A 27,774-nucleotide genomic window follows, 5' to 3' on the forward strand; every position below is an offset into this window, starting at 1 on the left:
TGCCGGCGCTACGGGTGCAATCCCGAGTCTGTCTGCACGAGCCTGCAGTCTCGTCTCCACCCTGCATCGATTACGAACGTCCTGTGCCGGGAATATCGATATGCCATGCACATGATCTGCTGCACACGGGTGTTCGACCCGTTCTCGTCAGCGGCCGAGCCACCGGCATGGTTCAGGTAACTTTTAATGCTCACGATGCTGTCGTGACGGAGCCTCACCATCTCCAGGCTCTCCCTCACACATCACATCACACACACCATGAGAACCGTGCTTAGATCATCGGCCGGCGGCATCGAGGAGACACTGCTTGCGAGGAGGAAGAGGGTCTGCCGTGGCGCTTTTCAGAACGTGAGGGCGTTGACCTCAGGCACGTACAGAGTGCCAAAGCCATTCAACGAGCCCAACGTATGTACAGGACCAATCATTGCAGAGGCACGACTTCTTGCTAACAATAATCTAGCTGCACTTCGCGCCAAACTCACCAGAGAGGACAAAGCTCCAGGAGGCTCTCACTGAGATCCGATCACAGCTGCCACTCAAGGTGCCAGCAATTGGTGGCAAGAATGCTACCGTCAGCGCTTCTCAGCAACTCACATCCTTGACGATGCCAGCAGAGCATGCGGCGCCTTTCCAACAGTATGCATCCGCATCGGAACAGGATGTCCAGAACGCTATTGAGAACGCTCTCAAGGCCAAGAAAGAGTGGCAAAGCATGCCCTTCACCGACAGAGCTGCAATTTTCCTACGAGCAGCTGAGCTTGTGTCCAGCAAGTACCGCTTCAAGCTTCTTGCAGCGACCATGTTGGGCCAGGGCAAGAACGCATGGCAAGCAGAGATTGACGCAGCCGCCGAACTTGCAGACTTCTTCCGCTACAACGTCAGCTTCGCACAAGAAATCTACGACAAGCAGCCTACAGTAAACGCTGAGAACCACCACGGACGAACAGACTGGAGGCCACTTGAAGGTTTCGTCTACGCTGTCTCGCCTTTCAACTTCACTGCTATCGGTGGTAACTTGGTCTCTGCTCCCGCTCTTCTCGGAAATGTTGTCGTATGGAAGCCAGCTCCAATGAACGCCTACGCCTCGCACTTAGTGCACCAGATCCTGCTCGAAGCTGGTCTTCCAGAAGGTGTCGTGCAGCTCGTCAACGGTGACCCCAACGTCATCACAGACACCGTCTTCAAGCACCGCGAATTCTCTGCCCTGACCTTCATCGGCTCATCCGAGGTCTTCCGCAACTTGCAAGTCAAGGCCGCGCAAGGACTTGCCGAGAACCGCTACCGCGACTTCCCCAGAATGGCTGGTGAGACTTCTGGCAAGAACTTCCACCTGCTGCACCCAACTGCCAATGTTGTCAACGCTGCCAAGCACTCCGTCCGCGCTGCGTTCGAATACGCTGGCCAGAAGTGCTCCGCGCTCTCCAGAGTATACGTACCTGAAAGCCGTGCCGATGAGTTCTTCTCCACGCTGAAGCACGAGCTGTCTCGCACCAAGGTCGGCCCACCAGAGGACTACACTTCATTCACCGGCCCGGTCATCGACAAGAAGGCGTTCGACCGCGTCACCAAGGCAATTGATGAGGCGAACAACGACAGCAGACTTGAGCGCATCGCTGGTGGCACATACGACGGCAGCAAGGGCTTCTACATCAACCCAACCGTCTACGCCACCAAGAACCCAGACCACTACCTCTTCGACAAGGAACTGTTCGGTCCAGTCCTCGTTGCCTACGTCTACCCAGACGCCAAGTTTGAGGAGACTCTCGACATCATCGACAAGCAGGGCGGCGGCTTTGCTCTTACTGGTAACATCTTCTCGAACGACCAGAAGGCGATCAGGTTAGCAGAAGACAAGCTTCGCTACGCCGCTGGCAACTTCTACATCAACTGCAAGATCACTGCCGCCGTTATTGGTCAGCAATCTTTCGGTGGTGCTAGAGCTAGCGGTACTTGCGACAAGGCTGGAAGTGCTGGTCTTTTGCAGCGATTCACTGCTCCTCGAACGCTGAAGGAGGAATTCAACCGCTTAGACGAGTGAGAAAGCCGTTCCCTTGCCTTGCAAACATTTACTAATAAAATCGCAGAGTCCTCTACCCATCGAACATATAATATCCGAGTCGACGCACGATGTAACGCTTACACAAGATCACCAGGCGAATCCTGGACGAACCAGAACCCCCCTACCAACAGTGAATGGAGCCAAACATCGAGGACAACGCGGCCATCTCGCCGCTTCTCGTGGCGGCTCTCACATGCAGACGATGCCAGCGTTCATAGCGATGTAATTTGAGATGACATAGACCATGAAGCATTTTTACGTTGTCACCAAGACTCTCTGCATCCAGCTTCCAAGTTTACCTCCGCGTCCTTCTGACAAAGTCACGGCCATTCTATTCACTTTATCCAGAGCGAGGTCTATCGCCACTCAGTCCACAGAACCACAGAACTGTCGTGATTTGAAAAGCCCGCTGCGTCGAACAGGATTCCACCCGTGGGGAATTGAAGGCGGATAGCAACGGCCTGCCCGACGTGACTGTCATGACGCCGTCTCGCACCCGCAATGTACTCATATCTTTCATTACACTCGTCTCTCTCATCGTGCTGGCGAACAAGGCAAGCAGATACCCATCACGATGCACTTTCCAAATCCCATAAAATCCTACGACCGTGTACAATAGCCCATCACTCTGCCTCATCGCCTCATTCTCGCCCATCGGCTTCACTGCCCGATGAGTGAGGTCGGTAAACGCGTCGCTGTGGCGCTGATCTAGCCAAGGGTCAGGCACGAGACACGAGACCCACGATCTTTTTGCAAGAGACAGAGACTGACGCCTCCAGTGGAGACTTGTGTGTTAGTGTGCTGCAAGTCATCGTGCGTGTCACTACTTCACTTAGTGCCGGGCGCTTGGCTGTGTGTAGGAATGCGGTCCTGAGGGAGTGCATTTGGCTGCCGTAGTCGGCTTGGATGGTTCGGGTGCTTGTGGGCAAGTTTGACGGGTGGCTGCTGTCTCGAGCTGGGCAGGGAGATGCTGAAGGCTTGGTGCTGTACTTCGTTTGACGAGCGCCTTTGGGATCATGGGGAGGCTATCAGATTTCAGGTGGCAGCGTCCACGCTGCGGAAATTGGTGGGTGAATATGGCAAAATGTAGGAAGGACATTCCAGCGGTGCCGCAGGACGTTCTGGCAGAATATGGCACCTGGGAGCATCCATGAATGGCCAAATTCGAAGTATAATATGCCGCTCTGCGGCCCACATGGCAAAGTGCAGTTTCGTGAGTAAGTGAATGGGTCAAAACTCCACTGTGGTCCGCGACACCGGCTTCTATGAGTGGCTTGTCAGTCGATTCGTGGTGTCAGACTACAGCGCTTCTTTCCCGTGTATGACAAGGCGAACGTCTTCGACGCGTGTGCCTGCCGCAGTTATCGCTTCTTGGGTGTGGCAGAATCACGCTCCCTGCACGGCGAAAGGACAGATCGTTGTGTTGATCTCGTGACTGGTAGGGGACGTTATCTCTGATGATGACTGATCGCTGCTTCCCTCTTGTTGACTCGAGGGAGGTGCTTTTGTAGCCAAGGTTGATATTCGGTTGGCGATTCCGGAGAAGGACAGTCCGTGCTGCCGCAGATCCGAGGGATGTGCAGTGCCAAGTCGCTCCAGCTCCACTATCCGACCTACAATATCGGACGCCTTTCCCGACCTCTCCTCTTCCCTTGCGTGTCTGCGTATGCTGCTGTACCGGTATGGACGAGGTCGTGAAGAGCGGCAGGGTCCGGAAAAGAGCCCCAAACGCGTAAGTCGCGTTCCCACGTGATTCGGATGAGAGTGTTTCGTGCTGACATCGCCACAGGTGTACCAGATGTCGCAAGCAGAAGATCAAGTGCAGTGGTAATGTGCCGTGCGAGCAGTGCTCTAGGAGAAACGTCAACTGCGCTTTCGATGACAAGCAGCACAAGATACTCGTGAGCCAGACGTAAGGCCAGATACGTCCCGCTGAGAGTCTACGTGCTGAACAGTATCATAGATATATTGCAGAGCTCGAACGGCGTGCTGCTGGTCAGTCGCCACACAACGGCAATCAGATCCCACCACTCCATCACATAGGGCTGGACAACGATCCAGGTTCTCCGGGTGAACATGGTATGCTTCCTCAATTCTCTGCGAAAGGGCAGTGCTGAGAGTCTGTAAGGAGAGCCATCAGGGCATGGAAACATACATCATGGTCCTGGATCAGACGACATCGAAGATGATCATGCATCCCCGTCAGAACCCTCGACCCAGGGCCAGACCGCAGTGCGTACCACGCCTGAGGCTAATCTGACCAACCCCTTGGATCCCAATAATTCCGACTCGTTTACTCTTGATACAGCCAGCAGAAGATGTACGTTGTGATCTGCACATCCAATAGCATCCACTGACGATATGCTAGTCTTCTTGGGAGTTTCCTCGAACTGGTCTTTTGGGCGGAGAGTGCTGAGAATGGTTCACGAAAAGGTGAACGACACTCCACTCCCAGCAGAAGGCTTACAATTCGAAGGATCAACTTACGATCTCGGCTGGGATGGCCACAGAAGAACTGTTGCCGTTGACACTTCGTCTCTGCCGACCTCCGACTTTGCAGTGTTTCTGATCAATGCTGTGAAGTTTCACTGTGGCCGACTGTTCCATCTCTTCGACGAAACATTATTCATGCATTATTTTACAAGGTTCTACGAGGATCCAGGCAACGAGGCCAACTACCCCAGGCTATGGTTCATCCATTTTCTGCTGATACTGGCTTTTGGTAAGGCATTCATTGTAGGAGCGAACAAAAGCAAAAGGCCACCAGGAGCGGAGCTCTTTGTACAGGGCATGCAGCTGCTTCCTGACATCACTGGCCTGTACACCGATCCTGTACAGTCGACCGAAGTCCTGTGCTGTGCTGCTCTCTACCTGCAATGTCTGGACCTTCGCAGTGCTGCATACAACGTGGTAAGTCTCGTCAGATGCCAAACGAAGTCCTGTGCTGAGAAAGACAGATCGGACAAGCCTTCAGACTCGCAGTCGAGCAAGGTCTCCACACTGATATGCAAAGTCTACATCTACCAGATGCTATGGTGGAGAGATGCCGCGAGGTCTGGTGGACAGTGTACATTCTGGACCGTCATATGACATCTCTGATGGGTGTACCCATGAGCTTGTCAGATGATGAGATCACGGCCTGCTTGCCCACGTTTGCCGGTCAAACAAAGAAGGCGATTGCGTTGAGCCTTCATGTAAGGTTGGCAAAGGCAGAAGCAGTTATACTACAGAGTAAGTGCAATCCCTCAATGGTTCCCGCGCGATACTGATAGAAGCTAGCTGTGTACGGCCGAGGTGGTGGCAGAAGTGAGCGATTCTTGTTGAACATGAAAGGAGCACTAAGGACAATTGCATCAGCTAATGAGCAACGCAACGCGTCCTTCCCTCTGGATCTCGACAATACTAGTATTTGTAGGCTCACCGCCTATCTGCACCTCTTCCATCACCAGGTAGGCAGCTCTTCTCGCCACGACCCGCACTGCGCTGACGAGATGCAGTGTCTCATACTGGCAACAAGACCGTTACTTTATTCTTTCCTACAGAAGCGACTGGAGTCGACAAAGCCATTGCGAGTGTCTGCGTCGCACGGCGCCAGATCGCTCGTCAGGGTTTGTGTTGGTTCGGCACAGCAGTGTCTAAACATCTTGGAAGCATTGCATATCCAGGGCCTCCTTGGTGAACACAGCACATCACAGAAAGGTGTTTCAACCTGCTAACAAGACCACAGAGAGCTTCATACCATTCGATCGCGATGCCGCCTTTTCGTCCGCAGTAGTTCTCAACGTTGCAGCGACAGTTGACCCATCGTTGGTCAAGAACAAGGATCCGAGGCTGCAGACAGCGCTTGCGATTTTGGACGAGATGACTACACGAGGCAACCGGATTGCCGAGTTTCACAAATTTGAACTGGAGCAATTGGCTGCCAACCTGAGGCGCCTGCAGGCGATGTCATCGGCTGCTAACGAGGGAAGAGCAGATTCGACCAGTCAAGTTTCGCCCAACGAGACGACAAGCCTCAGCGTGGCTCCTATGGATGGACAGAACTCGGAAGACTTCCAGACGACATTCGATAACATTGACACCATTCTGAGCGAGTGGAATTCGGATGATGGACTGAGTGGAGAACATCTCATGGCCGTCGCCGATTCTCTGGACTTCGGGCAGTTGAATTGGCTGACCATGGGCGACTTCGAGCAACCGATGAGCGTAGGCCATTGATCGATGTTGCCTATGAGAGACGAATCAGCATGTAGAAAGCGACGACTTCGGATTTGCTACGGGCAATGTCCCGTTCCGCCAAGAATTTCCCAAGGCTACGGCTGAGTTTGCGAGATCCAGGCAATGCAAGGCACATGACCAACTCAGACACGTACGAGCGCGCATCGTCAGCATGCTGTATCTCGGGCATGCGTACGGCGAAGCATGTCTGCAGTTGAGATCGGGCTCTTTCTGGGTTCGACTACCGGATCTGGAAAGACCAGGAGGTCAGCTGACAGCTATCTTGTGGCTGGAGCTACCACCGTGGCTACCCATGCAGCTGTCAAGCTTCAGCGTATGCGTGTGGATCCTGGGTCGCTATTAGACCCCTCCTCGGGACACCCAACCGTTGCGGCAACCACATAATACAGCATTACTGTGTCGAAGATATGAAGCCATGAACAGCTCTCTTTTGTAGCTGTCATCATCTTCCACAGTAGGTAACGTCCGGACTCACAACAACTCGCCCATCATGTTCGGACGGACCGCTACTACCAGTGTTCGACAGCTATACGCCTCGACGCCATTCAGGATTGTTCAGGGCGCTGAGAAGACCGCCGTCGTCACCTGCCGACGAACCTATTCTGACTTCTCTGCGGATGCGAGAGACACGGACTTTGTCCCCAAATATGTCTCGAAGCCAGAGGTCACCGCTCCTACGGCTACGCCGACAGGTCTTGAGCGGATGCCGAACATCAACGTCTTCAGAAATCTCTTGTTGGGCACGATGTTGACGTCGCCCATTCTATCAAAGATTGGCTTCGGACTCTTCGGAACAGTTACCAACTCGAAGTCAGCCATGCTCAACCCGGACAGAAACCCTGTGCTCAGGGCAATCATCAAACCACTCATATACGACCAGTTCTGTGCCGGCACGAACCCAAAGGAGATTTTCCGTACGAGAGATGTTACGAAAGGCATGGGCTACGGTGGTATCGTTCTATGCTACGGCAAGGAGATTCAAATCTCCTCCACAGGCGAGGTCCATTCGACAGGCAAAGGCAACGCCAACCAGACTCTTGAGATCAACGCGTGGCGAGATGGCAACCTCGAGACGCTTGACATGACTGGCAAGGGCGATTGGCTCGGGATGAAGCTGACTGGTGCTGGTCCTGGTGTCACGAAGGCACTTATGCAGAACCAGGAGCCACCACAAGAATTCGTCGCTGCTATGGATGCCATCTGCCAGAAAGCCAAAGACCAAAATGTCAGACTATGGGTTGATGCTGAGCAACAGACCGTCCAGACTGCTATTGACCGATGGACAATCGACTTTATGCGCAAGTGGAACAAAGATGGCGACGTCGTTGTCTACCAAACGATCCAGGCATATCTCAAAGCATCTCGGCCGCGACTCATGAATCAGCTTGCAATCGCCGAGCGGGAAGGATGGACAATTGCAGTGAAGCTTGTGCGTGGTGCATACATTGCCAACGACCAACGAGAGTTGATTCACGATACCAAGCAAGACACCGACGACTCATACAACGGCCTGGTTCACGACATGCTTTCTGGCACCAACCTCGGCTTCACCCCAGACAAGTTTCCAAGAATGCAGCTCATTCTCGCCGGTCACAACCCGGAAAGCGTCGCAAAAGCCTGGAACCTCGTGCAAAGACTCTCCGAGAAGGGAACGCTCAAGGTCCTGCCTGAATTTGTCCAGCTACAAGGCATGGGCGATGAACTCGGCTGCAAGGTCCTCCAACGATGCGATGACCTTCGCAAGCAAAAGGGCTCGGTAACAACAGGCGCTCTCACACTTGAGCAGGCCAACTCATCCGGGCGACAGAACGCCGTTGTGCCGGCTGTCTACAAATGCCTCACATGGGGCAGCATTCAGGAGTGCATGCAGTACCTCTACCGTCGTCTGGTCGAGAACCAGGGCGGAGCCGACAGGATGAAGGATGGCCTGTCTGCTTACCGACAGGAGGTATGGCGAAGACTGACACGATCGCTCTCGTTCAGATGATTGACGATAATGATGACGAGTAAGATTAGGTTTTTTGGTTTTTTGTGATAGCACATTTAGCGTTGATGATTTCGCGTATGGAATTCATTACAACTTCACATTCACTATAAGTTACACATGCTTCCATTCCTTCTTCGTGAAGCTCGCTGTCTGCGCGAAATTGTTCCAGCTTCGCAAACCCCCAGGCACCTCACAATCCCTGATCCATGCCTGCGACTTGGATCTCTCCACCGGTGACCGAACAATACTTCGACCTCCAACACACCACACAACCACTTTGGGACTCCACTATAAGCCATGACTCTGACCGCTCACAGCATCTAGCGATAGTCAAGACTTCGGCAGTCCCACGCCCGGATAAGCCACCGATACTCGTCCCACACCGATCCCAATTCCACAGCCCTGCTGCACGCCCTGCAGGCAGAAGCCTTCTGGAAAACGCCACCAGTTTGAGTTAGACTATACCGACCTCCCAGAACACCACCGGCCATCTGCCGTCTCCACGTTTCTCCACACTCCATGTGTCTGACATCCTTATAGATAAAGCTTGCTGCGTAGCTACTTACCCGAATGTGGTCGGGTGCGGGATCTGCAGCCGTAGCGTGGCGCGTCCGCTCGTGCATGTGCATGACACGCTACGGGTAGGCAAAGCCGACGTCTCTGCGGAGAGCAACTTGATCCTTGTATGCAGAAGCGCGCAGACGGCGGTAGGCACCGATTTTTGGTGGAGGGATGGCATGGGTTAGGATGTCGGAATGCGTATTGCGGGTGATATGTGAGAGTCGCAGAGAACGTAAAACTACGATGTCGGCTCTTGCGCTTGGGTGTGATTGTCTTGTCGTAACATCGTTCGCAACAGTTGATAGACTATCAAAATGGCAGCAGTAGAAATCCAGCAATCTTCCACAGGCCGCGAGCCAGGCACGAGCAGCAGCAAGAGAGCGTACAGCCACAGCCATCCAGTCCCGGCACCAGGCTGCTATGTACCAGCCATCACTTTCTACCAGCGAAACGCGGACAAGCTCGACCTTGACGCACAAGCGAAATACTACTCTTACCTCGCGAGCACTGGACTGCAGGGACTTGTGATTCTCGGCACAAACGCAGAGACGTTCCTTCTGACCCGCGATGAGCGCAAGACACTTCTACAGCTGGCACGGAGGACTGTGCCACGAGACACTCCCATAATTGCTGGTGTTGGTGGCCATTCGACGGCGCAGGTGCTTGAGTACATTCAGCATGCGTATGAGGCGGGCAGTGATTTTGTGCTCTTGCTGCCGTGTGCATACTTTGGGAAGCAGACGACGCCAGCAGTGGTGAAGGACTTCTTCAACTCGGTTGCTAAGCAGAGCCCGCTGCCAATCGTAAGTCAACAAGGAAACCAGTGTTCAAAGCAACATACTGACTCTGCTTACAGATCCTCTACAACTTCCCAGCAGTCTGCAACGGCCTCGACCTCGACTCCGACATCATCGAAGAAATCGCACGAGCGAATGAGAACGTCGTCGGTGTGAAGTTGACCTGCGGCTCCGTGGCAAAGATCGCACGACTAGCAGCAGTCTTCCCCCCTTCGCGATTCGCTGTCTACGGTGGTCAATCCGACTTCCTTCTTGGCGGTTTGGCTGTTGGCAGTTCAGGTTGCATCGCTGCGTTTGCCAATGTGTTCCCACGGAGTGTTGCAAGAATCCATAACCTCTGGGCAGCTGGAAAGCAGCAAGAGGCACTTGCTTTGCAGAAGACTCTTTCGCTGGCAGAGTCTCCAACGAAGGCAGGCATCGCAAATACGAAATATGCTGCTGCGGTTATCACGGCACCAAAGGCGGGCATTAAGGATGCTGCGCCGCTGTTGAGGCCACGACACCCGTACAAGGAGCCAGACCAGGCGTCGAAGACCAGGATCGAGAAGACGATTGGCGCCATCGCACACTTGGAGGATCAGTCGGCGGAGGTTGAGATCAGGAGTCGATTGTAGGCGGGCGGCTTTTAAGCAGGATGAAGCTGCGCATCAGCATTGGCAACGGCGGTCACACAGATATTATAGACAGCGTTGTTTTCCAGTAATGACCCCTTGCGATGTGATCCCGGGTTTGATGCTGTCTGTCGCTCTGTCTGCTCAGTCGCTCGTGCTCATCGAGGACAACGTGAACTGCTCGATTGATAAGTCGCTGTCATCGTTTCTGCTGAATGCTGAATCGTTCTGCCATGAACTTCGCGGTAAGAACCCTCCATAGAGAATCTATCGTCGATGAGATACGTGTATCTGTCGTTCTTCGAGCTCAAAGATACGTCACGGCAAGTGACGGGGATTCGAAGCTCCAAATCGGAAGCGCTTTCCGTACCCAGTTCTTTCGTGGCCACAATAGCTACACATATCACAGAATCTTTTCTGCTGTGCATACCATTGACTTAAAGCTCGGAGTCAAGTCAAGCAAATCGATTTGACAGCAGAATCATGGGTTCTACAGGCAAGAGTCAGCATGTAGCCATCCTTGGCTGTGGTAAGTTGTGCCCATTTCGACCAAGCCAGCGTTGCAGTTTACTGATGATTTGCAGGCGTGATGGGCGCAGCAGTCCTCGAGGGCTGGCTGAAGAATGGATCCGGCTACACATTCGCAGCGCACACAAGAACAGAAGCATCACTCAACAGCCTCAAAAACGACCTCGGCGACCTCAGTGGCAACGTCAAATTCTCCCACGGCAACGACCAAATCGCAGCAACAGCAAAAGACGCAGACATCGTGCTGCTCGGCTTCCTACCCAAGCAGCTCGCCGAAGTCCTCAAGCTCCCAGGCCTCGCAGACGCCCTCAACGGCAAATCCATCATCAGCATGCTAGCCGGCGTCCCCATCTCTCAAGTCCAAGACGCAATAATCTCTGGCTCCTCCGGTTCAAAGGCCAGCGACTTCAACGTATCCCGCATCATCCCAACTCTCGGTGTGAAAATCGGCGAGAGCGTCACTCTCATCGCCGACCCAGCAGAACCGACGGAGTCGAAGGAGTCCGCGCAGCTTATCCATTCTCTTCTCGAACTGATAGGAGCGCCTCAGCACATTCCAGAAGCGTTGATGGACGAGGCCACGGCGATTCAGTCGGCTGTACACGCGCTGGCTATCGTGGGTGTCGATGGAGCGACGGATGCCAGTGTCGCGGATGGACTGCCTCGATCGACGGCGCTTGGGTTGGTCGCGGCGTCGTTGCAGAGTGCGGCTGGACTTATGGCGAGGGGGCCTTATTCGCCGGAGTCGTTGAAGGCTGGCATGTCGACGCCGGGAGGCATTACGTTGAATGCGCTTGTGCAGCTTAATGCGGAGGCTACGCCGGGTATTGCGAAGGCTGTGAGGGGCGCTGTTAAGTTCACGAAGAGTATGAATGAATAGAGAATGACGTGATGGATAGAAGGATGATTGTGATGGATCACGGAACACGATGAAAGCAGTAGCTTCGGTCGGGGCTATGAGATCAATCAAAATTTGAACAGCAGTGCAAGCAGTGTTTGATGACGCTGCGAAAGGGCTTGTGCCAACAAGACGAGCTCGACGAGAATACATGTTCCAGGACTACTTATCTTCTGCGGGCAGCAAATGCTCCTTTTCTCCCTGTTCTGCCTGTTGATGCGGATTCCAGAACGACGCTTTCCGAGGCAGCAAGTAGTCTTCGCTCAGGATGCAAAGCAACCACCCGTACAGCCCCTTGAACGGCCAGATACTCCAAAATATCAGAAAAAGCCATTGCCTCCAGCTTTGCTCTGCATCATGCTTGTGGACAGCCTCGGTGGCCCGGACTTTCTCGTATATGCTAGGCAATGACGATGCATGGTACTTGGCTCTCGTCTTCTCATATTGCTTCCGATCGCCATGTATGCTCCAGAACTCTTCTTCAGTGTAGAAAGTGTGTGAGTACAGCCACTTTTGGCCCCCTAGAGCGTTGATCTTCCCCTCAAACCCTCTGTTCCAAGTGGTGAAGTCGTTGTTGCTCCCCAATGGCCCCCAGACGCCGAAGTTCAGCATCATCTCAGGTCGCGGTGCTGAGGCCACATTATGATCGTCTGCTTCCTCTGTGGGAGCTTCAGCTAGAAGTCCATACGCCGAGGTTGGCGATTTGCCACGCATCCGAAGCGGGCATAGCCAGAGCGGGTAGTTTTTGAAGGTGGTATCGAGATGTGATACAAAGGCTGCTGCGTTGTCATATGGTATGGCCACATCCTGTATGATGTACTGGGAGGAGAGGCCGGAATGATGGAGAGCGCTGTACATGATTCGGGTGTGCGTGTATGTATCCAAGAGCCATCTGGTGAGCCGGTTCAGAGGGACTGCGAAGTACTTGAAAGTATACTTGCTGATCCAGAAAGCGCCCCTCTCGTAGCGAAAGAGATATTCTTGTAAGGGGACAAGCTCTGTCCAGCTGTTCTGAGTTTTGTCCAGGAGCAGATTCTGGGCGTTAATGTAGAACCAGTCATCCCGTGGTTGAGAGAACGTGCGATACTTTCCGTTATATTGGCCATTGTCTTCTGCCATTCTACCCAAACAGACGACTCCGCGATCTTTAGCGAACAGAATGCCATCCATGTAGTCCAGGGTTCCAATTCCAGTGTGGGCCTTGAAGCACCCTATGGCATCGTCCACGCTCGCCACTCTCACGTAGGTCAATTCCACGAAAGGCTGCGCATCGATAAGTTCTAGCGCCAGCAATGTGACTACACCCAGTGTACCGAAAGAAGCTGCTGCTGCATGAAATAGTTCAGCAGTCTCTGGATCGTCAGGTGAAGCCATTGTCACTTCTCCGTTGCCTAACACAATCTCCACCGCCTGCACAGTCCTGTCGAACAGGCCATGTTTGAAAGAGCTGCTCTCGCCGCTAGTACCTGCAAACCCTCCGCCGGCAGTGATCCCGGGAAACTCCATTACCACAGGTGGCACGAGTCCCATCTTCAGAGTCGCAGCGGCGAGCTGGTCCATGGGCACGTTTGGCTCCACGAACGCAATTTTCTTCGAGACATCGATAGCAAGCACGCGATTCAAATGGCTGATGTCCACAATGTTGTCGTGTCGTCGCGGCGACTTCCTTGTGCTGTTGGTCGAGCCATGATAGATCCGGAAAGGCGAGCTGGTATTGTGAAATCCTCGAACACGAGATGCAATACTGCCAACTGCTTTAGTGTGCACTTGGCAGGATGGCAGTTCTGTGGCCATGCTGGGGATCGGTAGGAAAGAGAGCCAAGATCGCGTGACATCGTGGTCTTATATGGTCGTCGCGGGAAGAGTTGGAAGTACATACCTTGCGGCTCAACCTGCTACAAACCGGGACAATCCAGTTGTCATGTTTGCTCCCGGTATCGTGTGTAACGCAACTCTAACGCCAAGCCAGGGACGTAATATAGGCCTTCAGAGCCTTGAGCCGACAGTGTTTCGGGGCTCAATGACCTGGACTTTCTGCGTTGCTCTCGAGACGTGCTGGCACGTCGCCTCTGGCATCGTGTAAAGCGAACACGTACTCGCGATTGCTGTAATTTGATCAAGATGTTTTGGGCACATCATGCAGCATACCGCAGCCACAGTGGAGCCAAGACTGCGTTGTGCAAGGAGGGTGAGCATCGTTGGGACGACTGCAGTTAATGAGCGTCGAAAGGGAAGAAGTGATGGCCGAATTGATGGACCGCAATTGTTCACACACAAGACACAGAGTCTGTCAGCAGTCAAAAGAGAGGTTGTCGACGAAGAACAGAATGAGTTTGAAGCAGCTGCAGCCTGCGTGATGCGAGCACAACGTCTCCACTTTTGACGCACAGCCTGTCACGAAAATGGCGCGTGTCGCGTCCCATGCTCCAGACAACATGCCTCCCGGTTCTAGCCTCCTTAACGACAGCGATACATGACATGGTCATCATGATCGCCCCATAGTGTGACGGGGAAGTTGAGACTGACATCTGCCGGCGTTCCACCTGGTCCTCTGCGCCTTCTTGATGAGCGGAGCAAGAGACGAACAGGCTCCGCCATATCATGAAGATGCGTTGACACTTAGCCAGATGGCTGGAGAGTCGGATCGCTAGCCCCAACCACGCAGCTATGCCAGCGATCGTGCAGGTCAAAAGACGTAGAATACATGCCTCAGCTCCGACGCTGTGTAACGGCCAGAATCGCAATCCGGTATCCCGTTCTGAGGCTTGCATGAGCGGAGCTCATGTATGGAGCTCCAACATTCCTGCCTGCAGCGCCTCGTTGTCCAGTAGTGAATGCTGACGGTAAGTGGTGAAGTTTACTACAATCAAGTGAAGTGCTCACAGTGGTGAAGCTCACTCTCACAACCCTACTGTCCTGGAGCATGTCCATGGCAGGTCTACCATCAAGCATGGCATCCGCACCACTCAACAACAAGGCCACTAACCGAATCCCTGCAATGTCGGACGTCACCTGGGGCCGCCGCGCAAGAGCGACCACAATCGACGGCATCGTGGCCGCAGCGATCGTCCTGGTGGTCCCGTTCTGGATGAACATGGATCGCATCGCGCTCCGATATTTCGACGGATCACTCTCGTCAGCAACGAGCGCACTGTGGGAAGAAGGCGTTATCGATTTCGCCTTCAACTACTATCCACGTCCCTCCAGGACAGCAATTGCGGGATACACTGCTTGGATTATCTTCCAGGCTGTGCTGTACGTTAGCTTGCCAGGACGACCATGTAGAAGTCAGCGTACGCCTGGTGGGCAGCTGCTTGAGTATACTGCGAACGGTCTGCTAGCTTGGGTAGTCACGCATGTCCTGTTCCTGGCAGCGGCCCTGATGTGGGTCTTCAAAATGAGCGTCGTCGCTGACCATTGGGATGGCTTGGTCGTCGCAATGGATGCGTATGGCATCTTCGTTTCTGCGGCATCGCTGCTCAAAGGGCACTTTGCTCCATCGTTCGTTGGGGACCGCAAGCTAAGTAGTAAGGCATTGCAAACCTCGGAACCTAGATTCCTGCTGATCCAGCTCAGGCTCCATACCCTTCGACTTCTTCTCCGGCGTGGAGCTCAATCCTCGCCTCGGAAAGTCTTTCGACATCAAGTTCTTCCACAACGGTCGTGCCGGTATCGTGGGCTGGACTTTGATCAACGCCTCCTTCGCAGCATTCCAGTACAATGTCCATGGGTACGTGAGCAACTCCATGCTAGTCGGTAATGTCCTGCAAGCCATCTACGTGGTCGACTTCTTCATCAACGAAGACTGGTACCTCCGGACCGTCGACATCGCCCACGATCACTTTGGCTTCTACCTAGCATACGGGACAACGAGCTTTCTGCCACAGCTGTACACGATCCAAGCACAGTATTTGGCTCGGTACCCAACACAACTTGACACCTTGCAGGCGCTGGGCGCTCTCGTCCTTGGTGTATCAGGCTATGCTCTGTTTCGTTCAGCGAACTGGCAGAAAGACGTCGTGCGGCGTACCGATGGAGCAACGACGATCTGGGGCGAGTCGGCCAAGGTAGTACGCACGAAGTACCACACAAGCGACGGCAAAGAGCACGATGGGCTTCTTCTCGCATGTGGCTGGTGGGGCGTCTGTCGGCACATCAACTATCTGGCCGATCTCATTCAGACTTTCGCCATGTGTATCGTGTGCGGGTTCGATCATCTTCTGCCTTGGTTGCACATGCTGTGGATGTGCCTGCTGCTTCTCAATCGACTGCAGAGAGACGAGAGGAGGTGCAGAGCGAAGTACGGCAAGCAGTGGGAGAAGTACTGCGAGAAAGCACGCTACCGTTTGGTTCCTGGCATATGGTAGTACGCTGGGCTGACGTGTGGTCTGAACTGAAAGGTATGGTCAGGAAGCATTAGCAGCAAATCGTCAAGCTTTTTCGAGCTATCAAAGGATGTACACGAACTCATCGTTCTTACGATCGGTCACATCGAGAAACGCTTGGTCGCCAAACCGTGCCCTTTGCGCATGACTCTCAAGATCGTTCTCGGCAGTACCTGAGCTGTCGTCGAGTTGCTCATCAGCATCATGATACTCGCTCTCCATACTTCGGTCCTTGATCTTGGCTGGCTTGCCGTTCTTGACTCGCTTCCGTTCCTGTAACTTGTTCAGGGATATGAGGTTCGCGGCTTGGAGAACGACACAAGCAGCCAGTGCAACAAAGATACCAAGCACGGCCTTCAAACCAGGACGGTACTGCGGCGCATCGTTTGCATTGAAGAGTAGTGGGCCAATGATGTTGCCAGCAGAACTTGCTGCATTGTAGACGCTCATGACCGCACTCTTCTTCGTGGTTCCAGCTGTGTTGCCCACGATCCACGCTACAATCAGCGGGTTGCCGCCGAATAAGAAGGCCAGAAGATAGTAACCAGCCAGCAGGGAGCCTTGATGTGACGGCGTGTGGGTGATGGTGTACATCATGGCCAACCCTGCTATCACTGGTAGGGTCAAGCACACCAAGATTGCGGACTTGTTGCGAAATCTTTGAGCTGCCCAGGATGCGAAGATGATGACGATAAACTGCATGGCTCCGAAAGGCATGTTCAGAAGTGATGTGATGTATTTGTCGTAGCCGAAGCCCCCGATGATAAGGGGCCCGAAAGTATTCGTCACTGGTTTCGTCAGTAGATCTGTGACACCCAGACTCAAGACTGGATGTGCTTACCCGATGCGCCAACATTTAGCAAGAGTGACAACGCGACCCACAAGTACGTCTTGGGGTCGAGAGCGAGCTCCAGAACATGCGACCACTTGAACTCACGACTCCCTGTTCCAGTCTGGTTTGCCCGCAGTCGCTCGATGGCCTTGGGCTTGTCTTCCTCTGACAGGAATCGGGCAGATGGGATATCATTGTCAAGCTTCCAGTACACGAACGGTGCGGACACCACGGTCACTAGTCCAACAAACAAAAAGATGCTACGGTCGTCAGCCATGTCATGTCAGCTATCGTCCTTACTCACATCTGCCAAGACTCGAGGACACTTGATGGGATCTTTCCCAGGCCATAAGACAGCGCGCTCGCTGCAATCGTGGCAAGACCGTTCGTGCTATACCAAGCAGCTACACGGATCGGCTGCTCAGCACGTCGGAACCACTGCGAAGTAATGATGCTGAAGAGTGGCAAGCAGCCAGCTTCGAACAGTCCCAGGAAGAAGCGCGCAGCCATAAGACCCCCAAAGTCATGGCACGCAGCCATACAGGTCTGAGCGACACCCCATCCGAGACATAACGCAGGCATCAAGATGCGATGGGGGACTTTGACAATAAGATATGATGAGAAGGGCTGCCATGCCAGCTGTGCAATGGGCGCAATGCTTCCGACCAAAGAGTACTGGTTTCCAGTAAGTCCTGTCGATTCCCTCAGTCCGAAAGTAGCTCCATATCCTAGTACAGACTTGTCCAAGATCTGAAGGAAATACACCCAGACCAGGATAGCCAGGATCACCTTGTCAGTCTCGCGGCGGATGCGTCTGTTATCTTCCTCAGTGACTGTGACTCGTTCATCACCGATAATGGCAAGTGCTCTGTCGCCATGTCGTGCGGCGTCGATGTTCTTTTGGCCGACGATGCTCAGCTTCCGATGTGGTACATGTTCTTCGATCTCTTCGGCGCCCATCTTGTGCTCGTTCATGGTGCCGTACCTCGAGGGACCTATTGATGAAGAGGAAGAAGCAGGACCGGGTCCTATCAGGCTCTGATGAGAGAAGTCATCGTCTGCGGAGAAGGGTTCGCGTGCCATGCATGCCATGCCATTGCCACGCGCGATGATCGTGTTCATGCAGCGAGAGGGGAACATCGCTAACTTGAAATGTGGATGATCAGCGCTCGGCTGCTCTTGCCGGAAGCTGGGGGGCTGTGGGGGTAGCGTGGGGGTCACATTGTCACCTCTTCGACGCGCCTGAGCTGTGTCACCAACAACATGCACCGAATATGTCCGGCAGTACACAGCATGTCTACCGAGAGCTATCGCCTCATCACAAGGACCTAAGGATATTGACCATCCACCCCGAGGGCGAGAGCGGGGCCATCAGCTGTTCCCTGAGCCACGTCTCCCTACTGGACCTGAAGGAGCCATATGATGCCGTCTCCTGGTACTGGGGCGATCAGAAACACAGAAGCGCCATTTACTTGGACGGTCATATTGTTGAAGTCCCACTGAATGCAGTTTTGGTGCTAGAGGACATCATTTTTCGCGGTGCCAGCACGCGTATCTGGCTGGACGCCATATGTATCAACCAAGATGACCTTGCCGAACGTGCTAGTCAGGTAAGCATCATGAAAGATGTGTACTCACTCGCATCGAAGGTGTTCATCTGGCTGGGACCTGATGGCGGGTTTGGCGCTGCTGCCACAGGCGCAATCGAGGCGCTTGTGACACAGTGTCAAGATAACATGGACGACCTCGATGACTACGAAAACCGACTGTGGCTTCGTCAGGGCAAACGAAGGGCACGCTGGTTTACCTATGGCCCGCTCCCACATGGAGATGACTAGGCGGCCATTCGCCACATCTATTCAGTGCCGCTACTCACCAGGACTTGGATCGTGCAAGAGATATCATTGGCGAAGGACCCCATCTATTTGTATGGACAGTACACCTTTCCATGGTTCGGCCTCGGTGTTGCCGCAGAATGGATGATCCACCGGTCTTACGAACGAGCAGAGTACTGTGGGGCTTTCATCCGCGGCATCATGAACGCTTCTATCATTTGTGCCGTCAAGCGAGGCAGTCGGGAGATGGACAAGACTTTGATGTCAGCAGTCCACTTCGACTGCAGCGAGCCAAGAGATAAAATCTTTGGCCTACTTGGTCTCGTGCCCGAGCCCGAGCAGCGACTTCTCCAACGTCCGGACTACACGCGCCCGGTCGAGCATGTCTTTACTGGGGCGACCCGTGCTGCTATTCATGCTTGCAGGCGCTTATGGCTGCTCAGTACGGTCACCGTGATAAGACCGGATGCACAGGCTACAGGCATGTACGATCTTCCATCATGGGTCCCCCAGTTCGCAGCTGAGTGGCACAAAGGCCCCAAGGGCATTGGGAACTTCTCGCATCGCGGTTGCGACGATATGCAACCACTACAGATCGATGAAAGAACGGCTCATAACATACTCCGTGTGCAGGGTGTGCATGTCGGGACAGTAGCTTACATGAATGCACCTCTGGAGGCAGAGATATTCTCAGGTATTGTCCTGCTTGCTGGATACTTCCACCAAATACTACTTCATATCGTTGAGAGAAACGCTCTGCCATCCTCTTCAGACAAGAGTTTTTCAATACTATACAAAGCTCTGGCTCAGTGGGACGACTACCATCATCTCCTGGAACGAGACATGTACTCTGCGTTCCTAGCCTTCCTGTACGAGTGCCAGCAGAACCTGCCGGATTGGCATAGCTCTCGGGTCCCAATCATACCGCATGAAGCAAAGAATCAGAGCTCTTCGGCGTTCTTTCAGGACCATTTGAAGATCAACGCTGTGAAAAGAACATTCTTCGTAACGTGCGACGGTCAGGCTGGGCAAGCTACGTCACGGGTCCAGGCGGGCGACCAGGTGTGCATTCTTTTCGGTAGTGAGCTGCCGTTCGTTCTGCAAAAAGTGGCTGGTCATTTCGTGTTGATCGGCACTGCACGCCTTACTGAAGTGATGGATGTATGTGGCACGCGGTGAACGTGAGTACTTGTGGCTGACATACTTGTAGGGACAATACATAGCACAGTTGGAGCAAAATGGTGGACTGCCGGCAGCGACGCAGTGGTTTGAGATTCACTAGAGATCTGCGCTGGCGCTGAGCTTCTGTTCATCGTTACCTAGTGTCCACCAGCACCGGTGAGCATGTATGTAGCCTTTGGCCGCACCTCGCTAAGACTTTACAGGGCCCATTGCCTCACTGCTCCCAACATGAGAAATTCAGCCCGCTATGCTTGACAACTCAGTGCATCTTCATCACCCGTCCCCGACATCGCTCGCGCTTCAGAGCTCCAACAGTATCTTGCGCGCCGCCTCCAAGTCAGCGATGCGTGCTGACATCGCACGATCGACCCTCTCCATCACACCCTCCTATCCATAGCATGAGATACTATCTCCTTTTCGTCCCGAGGAGCAAGGTGGCGTCGATAATTGTCAAGTGAAAGGATCACTTCCTGAATCCTGCTGGCTTTCTTACTATCTGCACGGAGATCCGCGAGGATATCGATCGGGGAGTGGTTGGCAACCAGGTCGACGTACTTCTGCATCTTTTTAGGGCTTCGCTTCAATCTGTCGTCCTCCAGCTTTTCTATCAAACTTTGGATGAGCTCGGGCTTGGCGGCGATGGGTGGCTGGAACATGAGATCCAGGGATGAAGGAAAGTCAATGAACTCGAGCTTGACTGATGGAACAAGTCGCGCGAGCGGCCGAAGAACTCTGCGTAACGGGTACAGAGGAGTGTTTCCAAGAAGCGACTACGCAACTTAGCACTGTCGAACACGATGACACTCACGGCCGAGTCCTTACCTTGATCTGCAGCTTGTTGACGTGGGTACTGGACTTGAGGCGGCTACACAAGCTCAATAGCATGTGATGCAGTGGCGCCAGGACATCCGCATCATGATAGTAGTTGATGCCCACTCCCTCGACGCGGAGGCTCAGAGTCACAGTGGTAAACTGCAGCATGTGTGCTGGCCATACCTCTCGTGTGTCCCCCAATGAGTCATCTCGGTTGACGAAGATGTCAGACAGGAAGGCATGGCTGATGCAGCGCACGCCGTGTTCTGGGATCCAGCGGCTAGAGATCTCGATTTGGCACGCATTCTCGTCGTAGAGAATGTCTCGAGCTTCGTAGTAGATTTGATTAAGCATATTAGCTACTGAGACTCGTGAGGTCTATGACGGTGCCACTCTCTTACCTGCTTGGAAGTCCGAAGGATCTCTGGCAAGCAGCAACGACACCCACTCTTGCCTCGACGAAGAAGAAGCAGCTGCTCATAGATGTTGTTTCGTAGCTCTGCTGGGAGTTCGAGGAAGTTGAACATGCCCGGCTGGCGGTCGAGCCCAAGCAGATGCTGAACGAGTCCTTCTCTGTGCAAACGCGCTCTTGATTTGGTGCGTGTGCGAGCCCCGGTAAAGTCTTTGAGCTGGCGGTCGGCGCATCTCATGTAGTCCAGTCCGCCTGGCGAACAGGTTGTATATGACTGAGATGTGGGTGCCATCGTCCTTCGAATTGGTTAGGATAGGTGGCGCAGCCGTTATATAACAGCCTGTGTGATGACTTGGAAGTATAGTAGGAGAGATAGAAAGATAGAAGAAGAATTTGAACGGCGAAAGTATGGGTGCCAATACATAAGCACAAGCCAGACACAAACGAAGTCTGCTCGCTCATTCACCTCCGAGGTTCCGTCATGTGGCTTGGTAGACCCGATTTCATTATCATACAGCCCATCCCGTCAATCATTGTTTGTTCGATGTTGTCCCTCATACTCAATGCCGTACAGTGTCTCCTAGTCCATTAGCCATCCGCCATTCTACAATCGCAGCACTCTGTCCCTAATCTCTCCCACCTTCAAGCGGGTCACCTCGAGCTTCTCAACCTCCTCCATAGCGCTCTCCTGAATTGCTAGTCTCGATTGATTATCGACGATCAAGATGCCCTCCACCATGACTGGCAAATTGCGTCCAGCCTGCTCAGCATCTTTCTGCATCAACTTGTGGCGTGACGGTTTGACAGATCCTTCTGAGTAGACGTGTAGGGCTGTCAGCTGCCGCAGCATGCGAAGCTCCTTCAACTCCTTGTCCAATGGGGTGCCAGTCTTGGAGATAGTGTTCATCAGGGAGCGGCATATGTTCTGAATGGCGATCAGTTTGCCTGATAAATCGTATGCAGGTTTGCGAAGGTCTTGTATGCTTGCGAATGAGGAGATGTCGACGGGCTGATCCTTGTCATTGACAGATATCTCGACCTCTTTGGCGAGGAGACGTAATGGCCAGGTGACTTCGAGCAGTTGAGATGTCTTCCCTGACGCATCTTCTGGTATGTTGAGGAACTGTGTTGACAATTTAGTAATTAGACTCGGACCCGATATTCTCATGAGTCTCTTACCTGTACATCAAGCTGCTTAAGCGCTTTACTCATTCCAAGGAGTGAACAGAGACTGTACAACGCCTGATTCGCACTTTGTACTAGTTGCTGGATGATCATTCCGGGGGGAGCTGTATCGTCGTAGACGTACATCTTGACATCAATACGCTTGAACATCTTCAGTTGTGCCTGATTCCAGCACTCTGTCACCTTCTGCAACGAGTACTCTCCGCGACGGGCAATCTCAGCCAGCATGGCGCCTCCCACCTCGACGCTGAGCAGTCGCTGCACACTCTCGATGATTCCCATGCGAACGACGGAGCACCAGGTGACGGTAACTTCGGGAACATTGTCCGCGTACAGTATACCCGACGTCTCGTTGTGAATCCGCACCACAATGTCAGTGATGATCGCATCCATAAGAGAGGTACATCGTGGCTGACCTGTCTTGACACTCTGAGGATACTCGTCTCACAACGCTCGTCGCCAACAGACAGAAGCTCCGCATAGACCATATTACGCATCTCAGCAGGCAGATCAAGGAACCTGAACACGCCCGGCGATCTGTCAATAGGACGCGATACCCGTATTAGATCTGCCTTCTTCTTGATCTTGCCCGACACAGGCTTTCCCACGCGAGCTCTCCAGAAGGTGTCGAGCTCGGCTCTTTTGCAGGTGTTGTAGTCGAGGCCGCCAAGGGCGTCGGTCTTGCGGCGTGTCATAGCGGTGGTGCGTAATGATGTTTGTTCCGATGAGTCGGGTGATGCGATACCGCGATGAAGTGTGCAAGAGTTGGTAATTTTACGCGTGGCGAAGTCTTGGCGGGAAGACGCAGGGATCAGCGCGAGTTCCACTTAGCGCGTTTTTCGAGTGCACGCGGTGGAGGCCGAAGATAATATACAGGACTAAAGGGGGGAATATTTCATAGCGCAACGAGATTATATAGTAGGAACTGTGAACAGCACTGCAGGATATTATTGATCGTGAACAATGTATGTATATGCTCGGAATATAGGCTGACACAGTTTGCTTCGTCATTCACTGCAAGCATGTGCATCTGCCTGAGCTACCTGGATGAATCTAGGCCAATCGCTAAGCACCAAGAGACCCAAATTCAACGAACGCCTACATTAATCTCAGCATGCCCATTCAGGGCCTTGTATCCAATCTAGAGGAATAGCCGAGCGCCAATCTCGAGCAAGGCCTTATGTCCAATCCCATCGGCCTTAGGTTGAACATCCTGCTGACAGCTCGTAGCCTATGCACCATCGGGTTCGCTGTCGGGGCTGTCGATAGTGCTGTCCTCTCGTTCGTCATCGTCGCCGCCAGGAACCTCCCTGTGGCCGATCACCGAACGATTATGCCCCGAACAACGACTCAACCTCTCCCTTGATCCTCTCAACTGCCGAGCGGTGGCCCTCGAGCTTGGCCTGCTCTGCTCTATTGCTCTGATCTCCAGTCTTGCCTTTCTCACCGAGGATAACCTCCAAAAGAGTTTCGACCGCAACGGGCAAGACGGCGCTGCCCTGCTCGATGGACTCCATCATGCCACGATGTAGCAGACCGGTAATTGAGCCAGTGAGGTTGAGGTAGGTGTTGATAGTAGATTGCAGTAGCTTCAAACCAGCGTCCACTGGGACTCCAAGCGCGTCTCGAACTCTCTCAAGATCGTTCGCGATGTTGCGGATCGCTCGGAGCTGACGCAGGATGTCGGATGGTTGTGGTGGTTGGAGCTCGCGGGTGGATGATAAGGACTGAGGAAGCACGGCTGCTGCACCGGTGAGGTTGACGCGGATGTTGGAAGGGAGAATGTTGATAGGCCAGAGAGCTTCTGCCAGGAATGATTGGTCTCGGAGGTCAGCGTTAGGTTGGACGATGTGGTTGTCGCGGAGGTTGACCTATACGTTTATTAGTGCTGTGATAACCTCAATCCTGGCATTGCACGTCTCACCTCGACAGTGACAGTCTTGAGCGCGGTACTCGTAGTGAAGAACGAGCACAGACTATACAACTCGTGGTTTGCGGCTTTGACCAGCTGTTCAGCATTCTCCTTCGTGAGCCTGTCTGGGACAGATCCAAGATCGAGGTCGACGTAGACATGTCTGAACATCGACAGCTTCGAGGTCCAATCTCTCAGAGACCCTCAAGATGCTCGGTGTGCACGTCTCTTCCCCGAGCGCGAGTGCGTAGGAGGTGATGTTGATCCTCAGTTCTGGCGGCAGGTCGAGGAGGCGAAAGACACCAGGACGGCGATCGAGACGGCGGAGGTGCTGGGTGATGTCGCCCTTGTTCTTCACCTTAGCGGGAACTGGCTTGCCAGTGCGTTGTGTGTAGAAGCTGTCCAATTCTCCTCTCTTGCACTTCTGATAGTCGAGGCCCCCGAGGGCTTTGGTTTTGCGTCTTGTCGACATGGTCCTAGGTCGATGGAAGGTTGACAATGTGGTCGGGTTGCTCTTTTTTATGTTGTGTGTGGACAACAAGAATGTGCGACGATGTCAAGCAAGATGAAAGAAAGCTGGTGGAGCTGGAAGTGCTTTAAGAATTTGAGAACAGCGCTAAGCAAGGAGAAGCCGGGCGGAGCGGGAAGGCAAGCTAACAATTTGCATGTGCTCGCTTTTGGCATCGATGAACAGCGGACATTCACCTACGCGGGGCTCACTACGCCTCATCCTCCCCCTTCACAACACTAACCCTACAATCCTTGCTCTTCGTATATATCCTCAACCCAAGCACACAGATCGCCGACCACGGATCATCCGCGAAAATATCATTCTTCGCTCTCGACGACTTCCTCATTCCAGCCACGGTCGGCGAAGCATCGCCCTCGCTGCTCCCAGAGCTGATCGGGCCATCCATCTCAGAGTCCCAATCGAAGTCATCATCGTCCATGTCCTCTGGAGGCTCTAGAGGAGATTCGTATTCGCTATCGTCATCGACGGGAGAGATACTGCGACTTCTGCGAGATGGTGCTAGTGTGCGTTGAAGATCGCGGCGCTCACGCCGTTCCCTAGGCTCGTCCTGAATGCGCAGATCTGAGACTTTTTCAGTAAGAGCTTCGGCACCCTTCTCGTCTTCGATTCTCTTCAGGTTGGCGATCACGTCGTCACCCTTGGCTGTGTCTGGCTGATCAGGTTGGGCGGCACCCTCCGTCACGTCCTCGGGCGCGGCCTTTGCAGTCGCATCCTTCTCGATAGCCACATCCTCGCTTGATGCTGGTGTAAGTTCGTCTGGTTTGACAGCAGTGGCATCATCCGAGGCTGCCAGTGCAGCAGCCTGTCTTTCGGCAGCTTTCCGACGCATGCGTTCCTCTCTCGCCTTCGCTCTCCCGCGCTGCCTGTCGTGGAACTCCTTGCGCTTCTCCTTCATAGCATCGTCGACCCGCTTCTTTCGCTTCTTCGCACGCTCGCGATCCTGTTGGGTCAACATTCGATTCTTCTTCCAGCCTGACTTGTCCTTGTCCTTCCTGTTCTGCTTCCTCAGAGCCTTGACTGCCTTCTCCTTATTCCGAAGGTCGCCCTTGCTCTGCGCATAGTCGAAGCGCCGGCCGACATGCAGGAGCTTCTCCTTCCGTTCGACGGCATACTTTATTATTGCTTCTTCCGCTGTGGACGAGATTGTAGACCTCATCGCCGTGACTTTGAAGACGACATTGTATGTCCCTGGTTCCATATCCTCGATCTCTGCGCTGACTGATCTCGTAAAGACCGTCTCGTTGCCAGAGTTGTGCATGCTGCGGACGATGTACCGTGTTTCATCGCCATCTTTGTACACGCGAAAGTGCATGCTGTACAGGTACCGGCCGCGTAAGCCGTAGAAGTACCTATCATCTGGCTGTGCAAGGACCAGAACGACAGGGCCCTTTTCGCTCACAGTGAAGCGGAACTTTGTGTCCAAGTAATCGATTGTCCATGGCACTGTCACGCAAGTCCACTGCTGTGCGACAGACCAACCTTCGTCGAAAAGTCGGACACGGTTGATGCAGGGAAAATGCTTCAGAAAGTGTTTGTACGACATCCAGAAAATGCCATCATCGCCGAAAGTGTCTAGCAGAAAGTCAGCACGATCCATGGAGGAAGCGAAATGCACACTCACGCTTGAGCTTAATCATCATTTCTGGCGTCCAGAGCTTGGAGCCATCACTCCAATCGCCCTCCCATTCGACTTCTCCCCATGGGTTTCTCAACTTGAGAAGCTTGAGGTCGCCTTCTTCCCAAGCTTCGAGCACCGCATACGCGTGTCCGCCTACCATGCCCTTCGTTCCAGTGGGCTTCGAGCCACCACCAAAGAGGTACTTCTGATTGACTTGTGATAGTTGCTCTCGCCAAAAGCGCTCTTTGTCCATAATGTCCTCAGGGTTAAGCACGACTGCTACGCCGCCAGTCAAGTCTTCGATGCCTTCACTGGCGAAGCCGCCCTAGACAATGTTAGTCACATCACCTGTCGAAAGCATGAACACTTTTTACCTCGATCGCAAAGTAGTCTCCATGAGCTTTGGCATAAGCTTTTTCAATCAGCGGCAGCCAAGTCTCGTTAGACTTGCAGTGGCTGAAGTACAACGCCGTTCCACCTTTCTGCAGTGTATCCTTGAGCTTGTCTTCGTCGTGCTTGATACTAAGGCCTTCCTTCTTCCCACTATCCCAATCGCGGACTACCTGCAGATCATCATCGTCTCCTACTCGTAAGAAGAGCTTGTCGTCAATGACTTCGTAGATCCATTCATCATCACGGTAGAACACAAAGCCATAGACTCCGACCTTCTCATCTCTCGCCACACATAAGCAATCGATCAATTCCTTCTTCGCAGATACTGCCATCAGCGCTGCCAGAAACCAGCAGTCGCCACTTGAACCTTGATGTACATCTGTAGCACTGGCTCCATCGATGAAGAATTCTGGCTTATCGAAGATGTCTTCTACACGTTTAATCCAGGGTGGCGGGTCGACCTTGTCCACTGCATTTGGGTATCGCCCAGTCAGACTCTGTACACAGTACGGGTTGGCTTCCAGATCGAAGATGGCATCTCTATACTTCTGGTTCAGCCTCACACACTCTTCAACGATGGCTGCGACTTGAGTCTTGCATTCTGCTGCAGCTTCTTCCCACGACTTGGCAGCATTTTCTTTGATCTGAAGCCCACCTCCAGGACTCTGCCTCACAGCTTCCTTTTCGACTTCGATTTCGTGGGCAGCTCTCGAGGTCTTAATGGCTCGCTTGGGCTCTACAGCTAGAAATTTCTCCCATGCTGAGTAGAACTGATCGTTCCGCTTGCCCGGAACGGGAGATGGCAAGTCCAGGTCGTCAGCTACTGGCGGCGGCGGAGGCTCTGTTACTATCTTGATCGGAAACGGCGTTGGCTCTGGCGGAGGCTCAGGGTCTGCCATTGCTGGGAGGCGTTTGAAACCTGACTTCATGGTGGTTGTTGTTTCTGCTGAAGGGGTGCCAGATCTGTTCACCTTAGATGTGGTGGCAAGATCTGT

At 53.4% G+C, this 27,774-nt stretch overlaps 13 protein-coding genes across 13 annotated transcripts; 7 read left to right on the forward strand and 6 right to left on the reverse strand.

Annotated features, from left to right (window-relative positions):
• Positions 1-105: 105 nt before the first annotated feature.
• CLAFUR5_09488 (Delta-1-pyrroline-5-carboxylate dehydrogenase, mitochondrial) lies at positions 106-2,109 on the forward strand (the record flags this gene model as incomplete). The annotated part of the gene is made up of 4 exons (XM_047908636.1): positions 106-176; positions 228-405; positions 461-2,034; positions 2,085-2,109. 4 exons carry the CDS (start codon positions 106-108, stop codon positions 2,107-2,109), a joined length of 1,848 nt encoding a protein of 615 aa, XP_047766320.1.
• Positions 2,110-3,741: 1,632 nt separating this feature from the next.
• Positions 3,742-6,277, forward strand: CLAFUR5_09489 (Proline utilization trans-activator; the record flags this gene model as incomplete). The annotated part of the gene is made up of 9 exons (XM_047908637.1): positions 3,742-3,791; positions 3,849-3,971; positions 4,023-4,138; positions 4,188-4,379; positions 4,428-4,969; positions 5,017-5,290; positions 5,339-5,470; positions 5,557-5,667; positions 5,787-6,277. 9 exons carry the CDS (start codon positions 3,742-3,744, stop codon positions 6,275-6,277), a joined length of 2,031 nt encoding a protein of 676 aa, XP_047766319.1.
• Positions 6,278-6,788: 511 nt separating this feature from the next.
• On the forward strand, positions 6,789-8,285 carry CLAFUR5_09490 (putative proline dehydrogenase, mitochondrial; the record flags this gene model as incomplete). The annotated part of the gene is made up of 1 exon (XM_047908638.1): positions 6,789-8,285. One exon carries the CDS (start codon positions 6,789-6,791, stop codon positions 8,283-8,285), a length of 1,497 nt encoding a protein of 498 aa, XP_047765839.1.
• An 875-nt stretch (positions 8,286-9,160) lies between these two features.
• On the forward strand, positions 9,161-10,257 carry CLAFUR5_09491 (Putative 4-hydroxy-2-oxoglutarate aldolase, mitochondrial; the record flags this gene model as incomplete). The annotated part of the gene is made up of 2 exons (XM_047908639.1): positions 9,161-9,649; positions 9,703-10,257. 2 exons carry the CDS (start codon positions 9,161-9,163, stop codon positions 10,255-10,257), a joined length of 1,044 nt encoding a protein of 347 aa, XP_047765840.1.
• A 480-nt stretch (positions 10,258-10,737) lies between these two features.
• On the forward strand, positions 10,738-11,662 carry CLAFUR5_09492 (Pyrroline-5-carboxylate reductase; the record flags this gene model as incomplete). The annotated part of the gene is made up of 2 exons (XM_047908640.1): positions 10,738-10,783; positions 10,839-11,662. 2 exons carry the CDS (start codon positions 10,738-10,740, stop codon positions 11,660-11,662), a joined length of 870 nt encoding a protein of 289 aa, XP_047766181.1.
• Positions 11,663-11,842: 180 nt separating this feature from the next.
• Positions 11,843-13,474, reverse strand: CLAFUR5_09493 (Delta(24)-sterol reductase; the record flags this gene model as incomplete). The annotated part of the gene is made up of 1 exon (XM_047908641.1): positions 11,843-13,474. The coding sequence occupies one exon, from the start codon at positions 13,472-13,474 to the stop codon at positions 11,843-11,845; it is 1,632 nt and encodes a 543-aa protein (XP_047765838.1).
• A 1,040-nt stretch (positions 13,475-14,514) lies between these two features.
• CLAFUR5_09494 (7-dehydrocholesterol reductase) lies at positions 14,515-16,047 on the forward strand (the record flags this gene model as incomplete). The annotated part of the gene is made up of 3 exons (XM_047908642.1): positions 14,515-14,523; positions 14,574-15,207; positions 15,257-16,047. The coding sequence occupies 3 exons, from the start codon at positions 14,515-14,517 to the stop codon at positions 16,045-16,047; spliced, it is 1,434 nt and encodes a 477-aa protein (XP_047765835.1).
• Positions 16,048-16,128: 81 nt separating this feature from the next.
• CLAFUR5_09495 (uncharacterized protein) lies at positions 16,129-17,989 on the reverse strand (the record flags this gene model as incomplete). The annotated part of the gene is given in 3 exon segments (XM_047908643.1): positions 16,129-16,892; positions 16,907-17,157; positions 17,202-17,989. 3 exon segments carry the CDS (start codon positions 17,987-17,989, stop codon positions 16,129-16,131), a joined length of 1,803 nt encoding a protein of 600 aa, XP_047765836.1.
• An 887-nt stretch (positions 17,990-18,876) lies between these two features.
• Positions 18,877-20,014, forward strand: CLAFUR5_09496 (Heterokaryon incompatibility protein 6, OR allele; the record flags this gene model as incomplete). Its single annotated transcript, XM_047908644.1, has 2 exons — positions 18,877-19,893; positions 19,943-20,014. The coding sequence occupies 2 exons, from the start codon at positions 18,877-18,879 to the stop codon at positions 20,012-20,014; spliced, it is 1,089 nt and encodes a 362-aa protein (XP_047765833.1).
• Positions 20,015-20,291: 277 nt separating this feature from the next.
• On the reverse strand, positions 20,292-21,081 carry CLAFUR5_09497 (uncharacterized protein; the record flags this gene model as incomplete). The annotated part of the gene is made up of 2 exons (XM_047908645.1): positions 20,292-20,684; positions 20,737-21,081. 2 exons carry the CDS (start codon positions 21,079-21,081, stop codon positions 20,292-20,294), a joined length of 738 nt encoding a protein of 245 aa, XP_047765834.1.
• Positions 21,082-21,743: 662 nt separating this feature from the next.
• On the reverse strand, positions 21,744-23,019 carry CLAFUR5_09498 (uncharacterized protein; the record flags this gene model as incomplete). Its single annotated transcript, XM_047908646.1, has 3 exons — positions 21,744-22,262; positions 22,319-22,740; positions 22,773-23,019. The coding sequence occupies 3 exons, from the start codon at positions 23,017-23,019 to the stop codon at positions 21,744-21,746; spliced, it is 1,188 nt and encodes a 395-aa protein (XP_047765841.1).
• A 636-nt stretch (positions 23,020-23,655) lies between these two features.
• Positions 23,656-24,708, reverse strand: CLAFUR5_09499 (uncharacterized protein; the record flags this gene model as incomplete). The annotated part of the gene is made up of 3 exons (XM_047908647.1): positions 23,656-24,195; positions 24,249-24,429; positions 24,461-24,708. 3 exons carry the CDS (start codon positions 24,706-24,708, stop codon positions 23,656-23,658), a joined length of 969 nt encoding a protein of 322 aa, XP_047765842.1.
• A 247-nt stretch (positions 24,709-24,955) lies between these two features.
• CLAFUR5_09500 (Calpain-type cysteine protease ADL1) lies at positions 24,956-27,708 on the reverse strand (the record flags this gene model as incomplete). The annotated part of the gene is made up of 3 exons (XM_047908648.1): positions 24,956-26,340; positions 26,390-26,711; positions 26,761-27,708. The coding sequence occupies 3 exons, from the start codon at positions 27,706-27,708 to the stop codon at positions 24,956-24,958; spliced, it is 2,655 nt and encodes an 884-aa protein (XP_047765832.1).
• Between the last annotated feature and the right edge of the window lie 66 nt (positions 27,709-27,774).

The sequence above is a fragment of the Fulvia fulva genome, chromosome 9, assembly GCF_020509005.1.
Source record: "Fulvia fulva chromosome 9, complete sequence".
NCBI lineage: Eukaryota > Fungi > Ascomycota > Dothideomycetes > Mycosphaerellales > Mycosphaerellaceae > Fulvia > Fulvia fulva.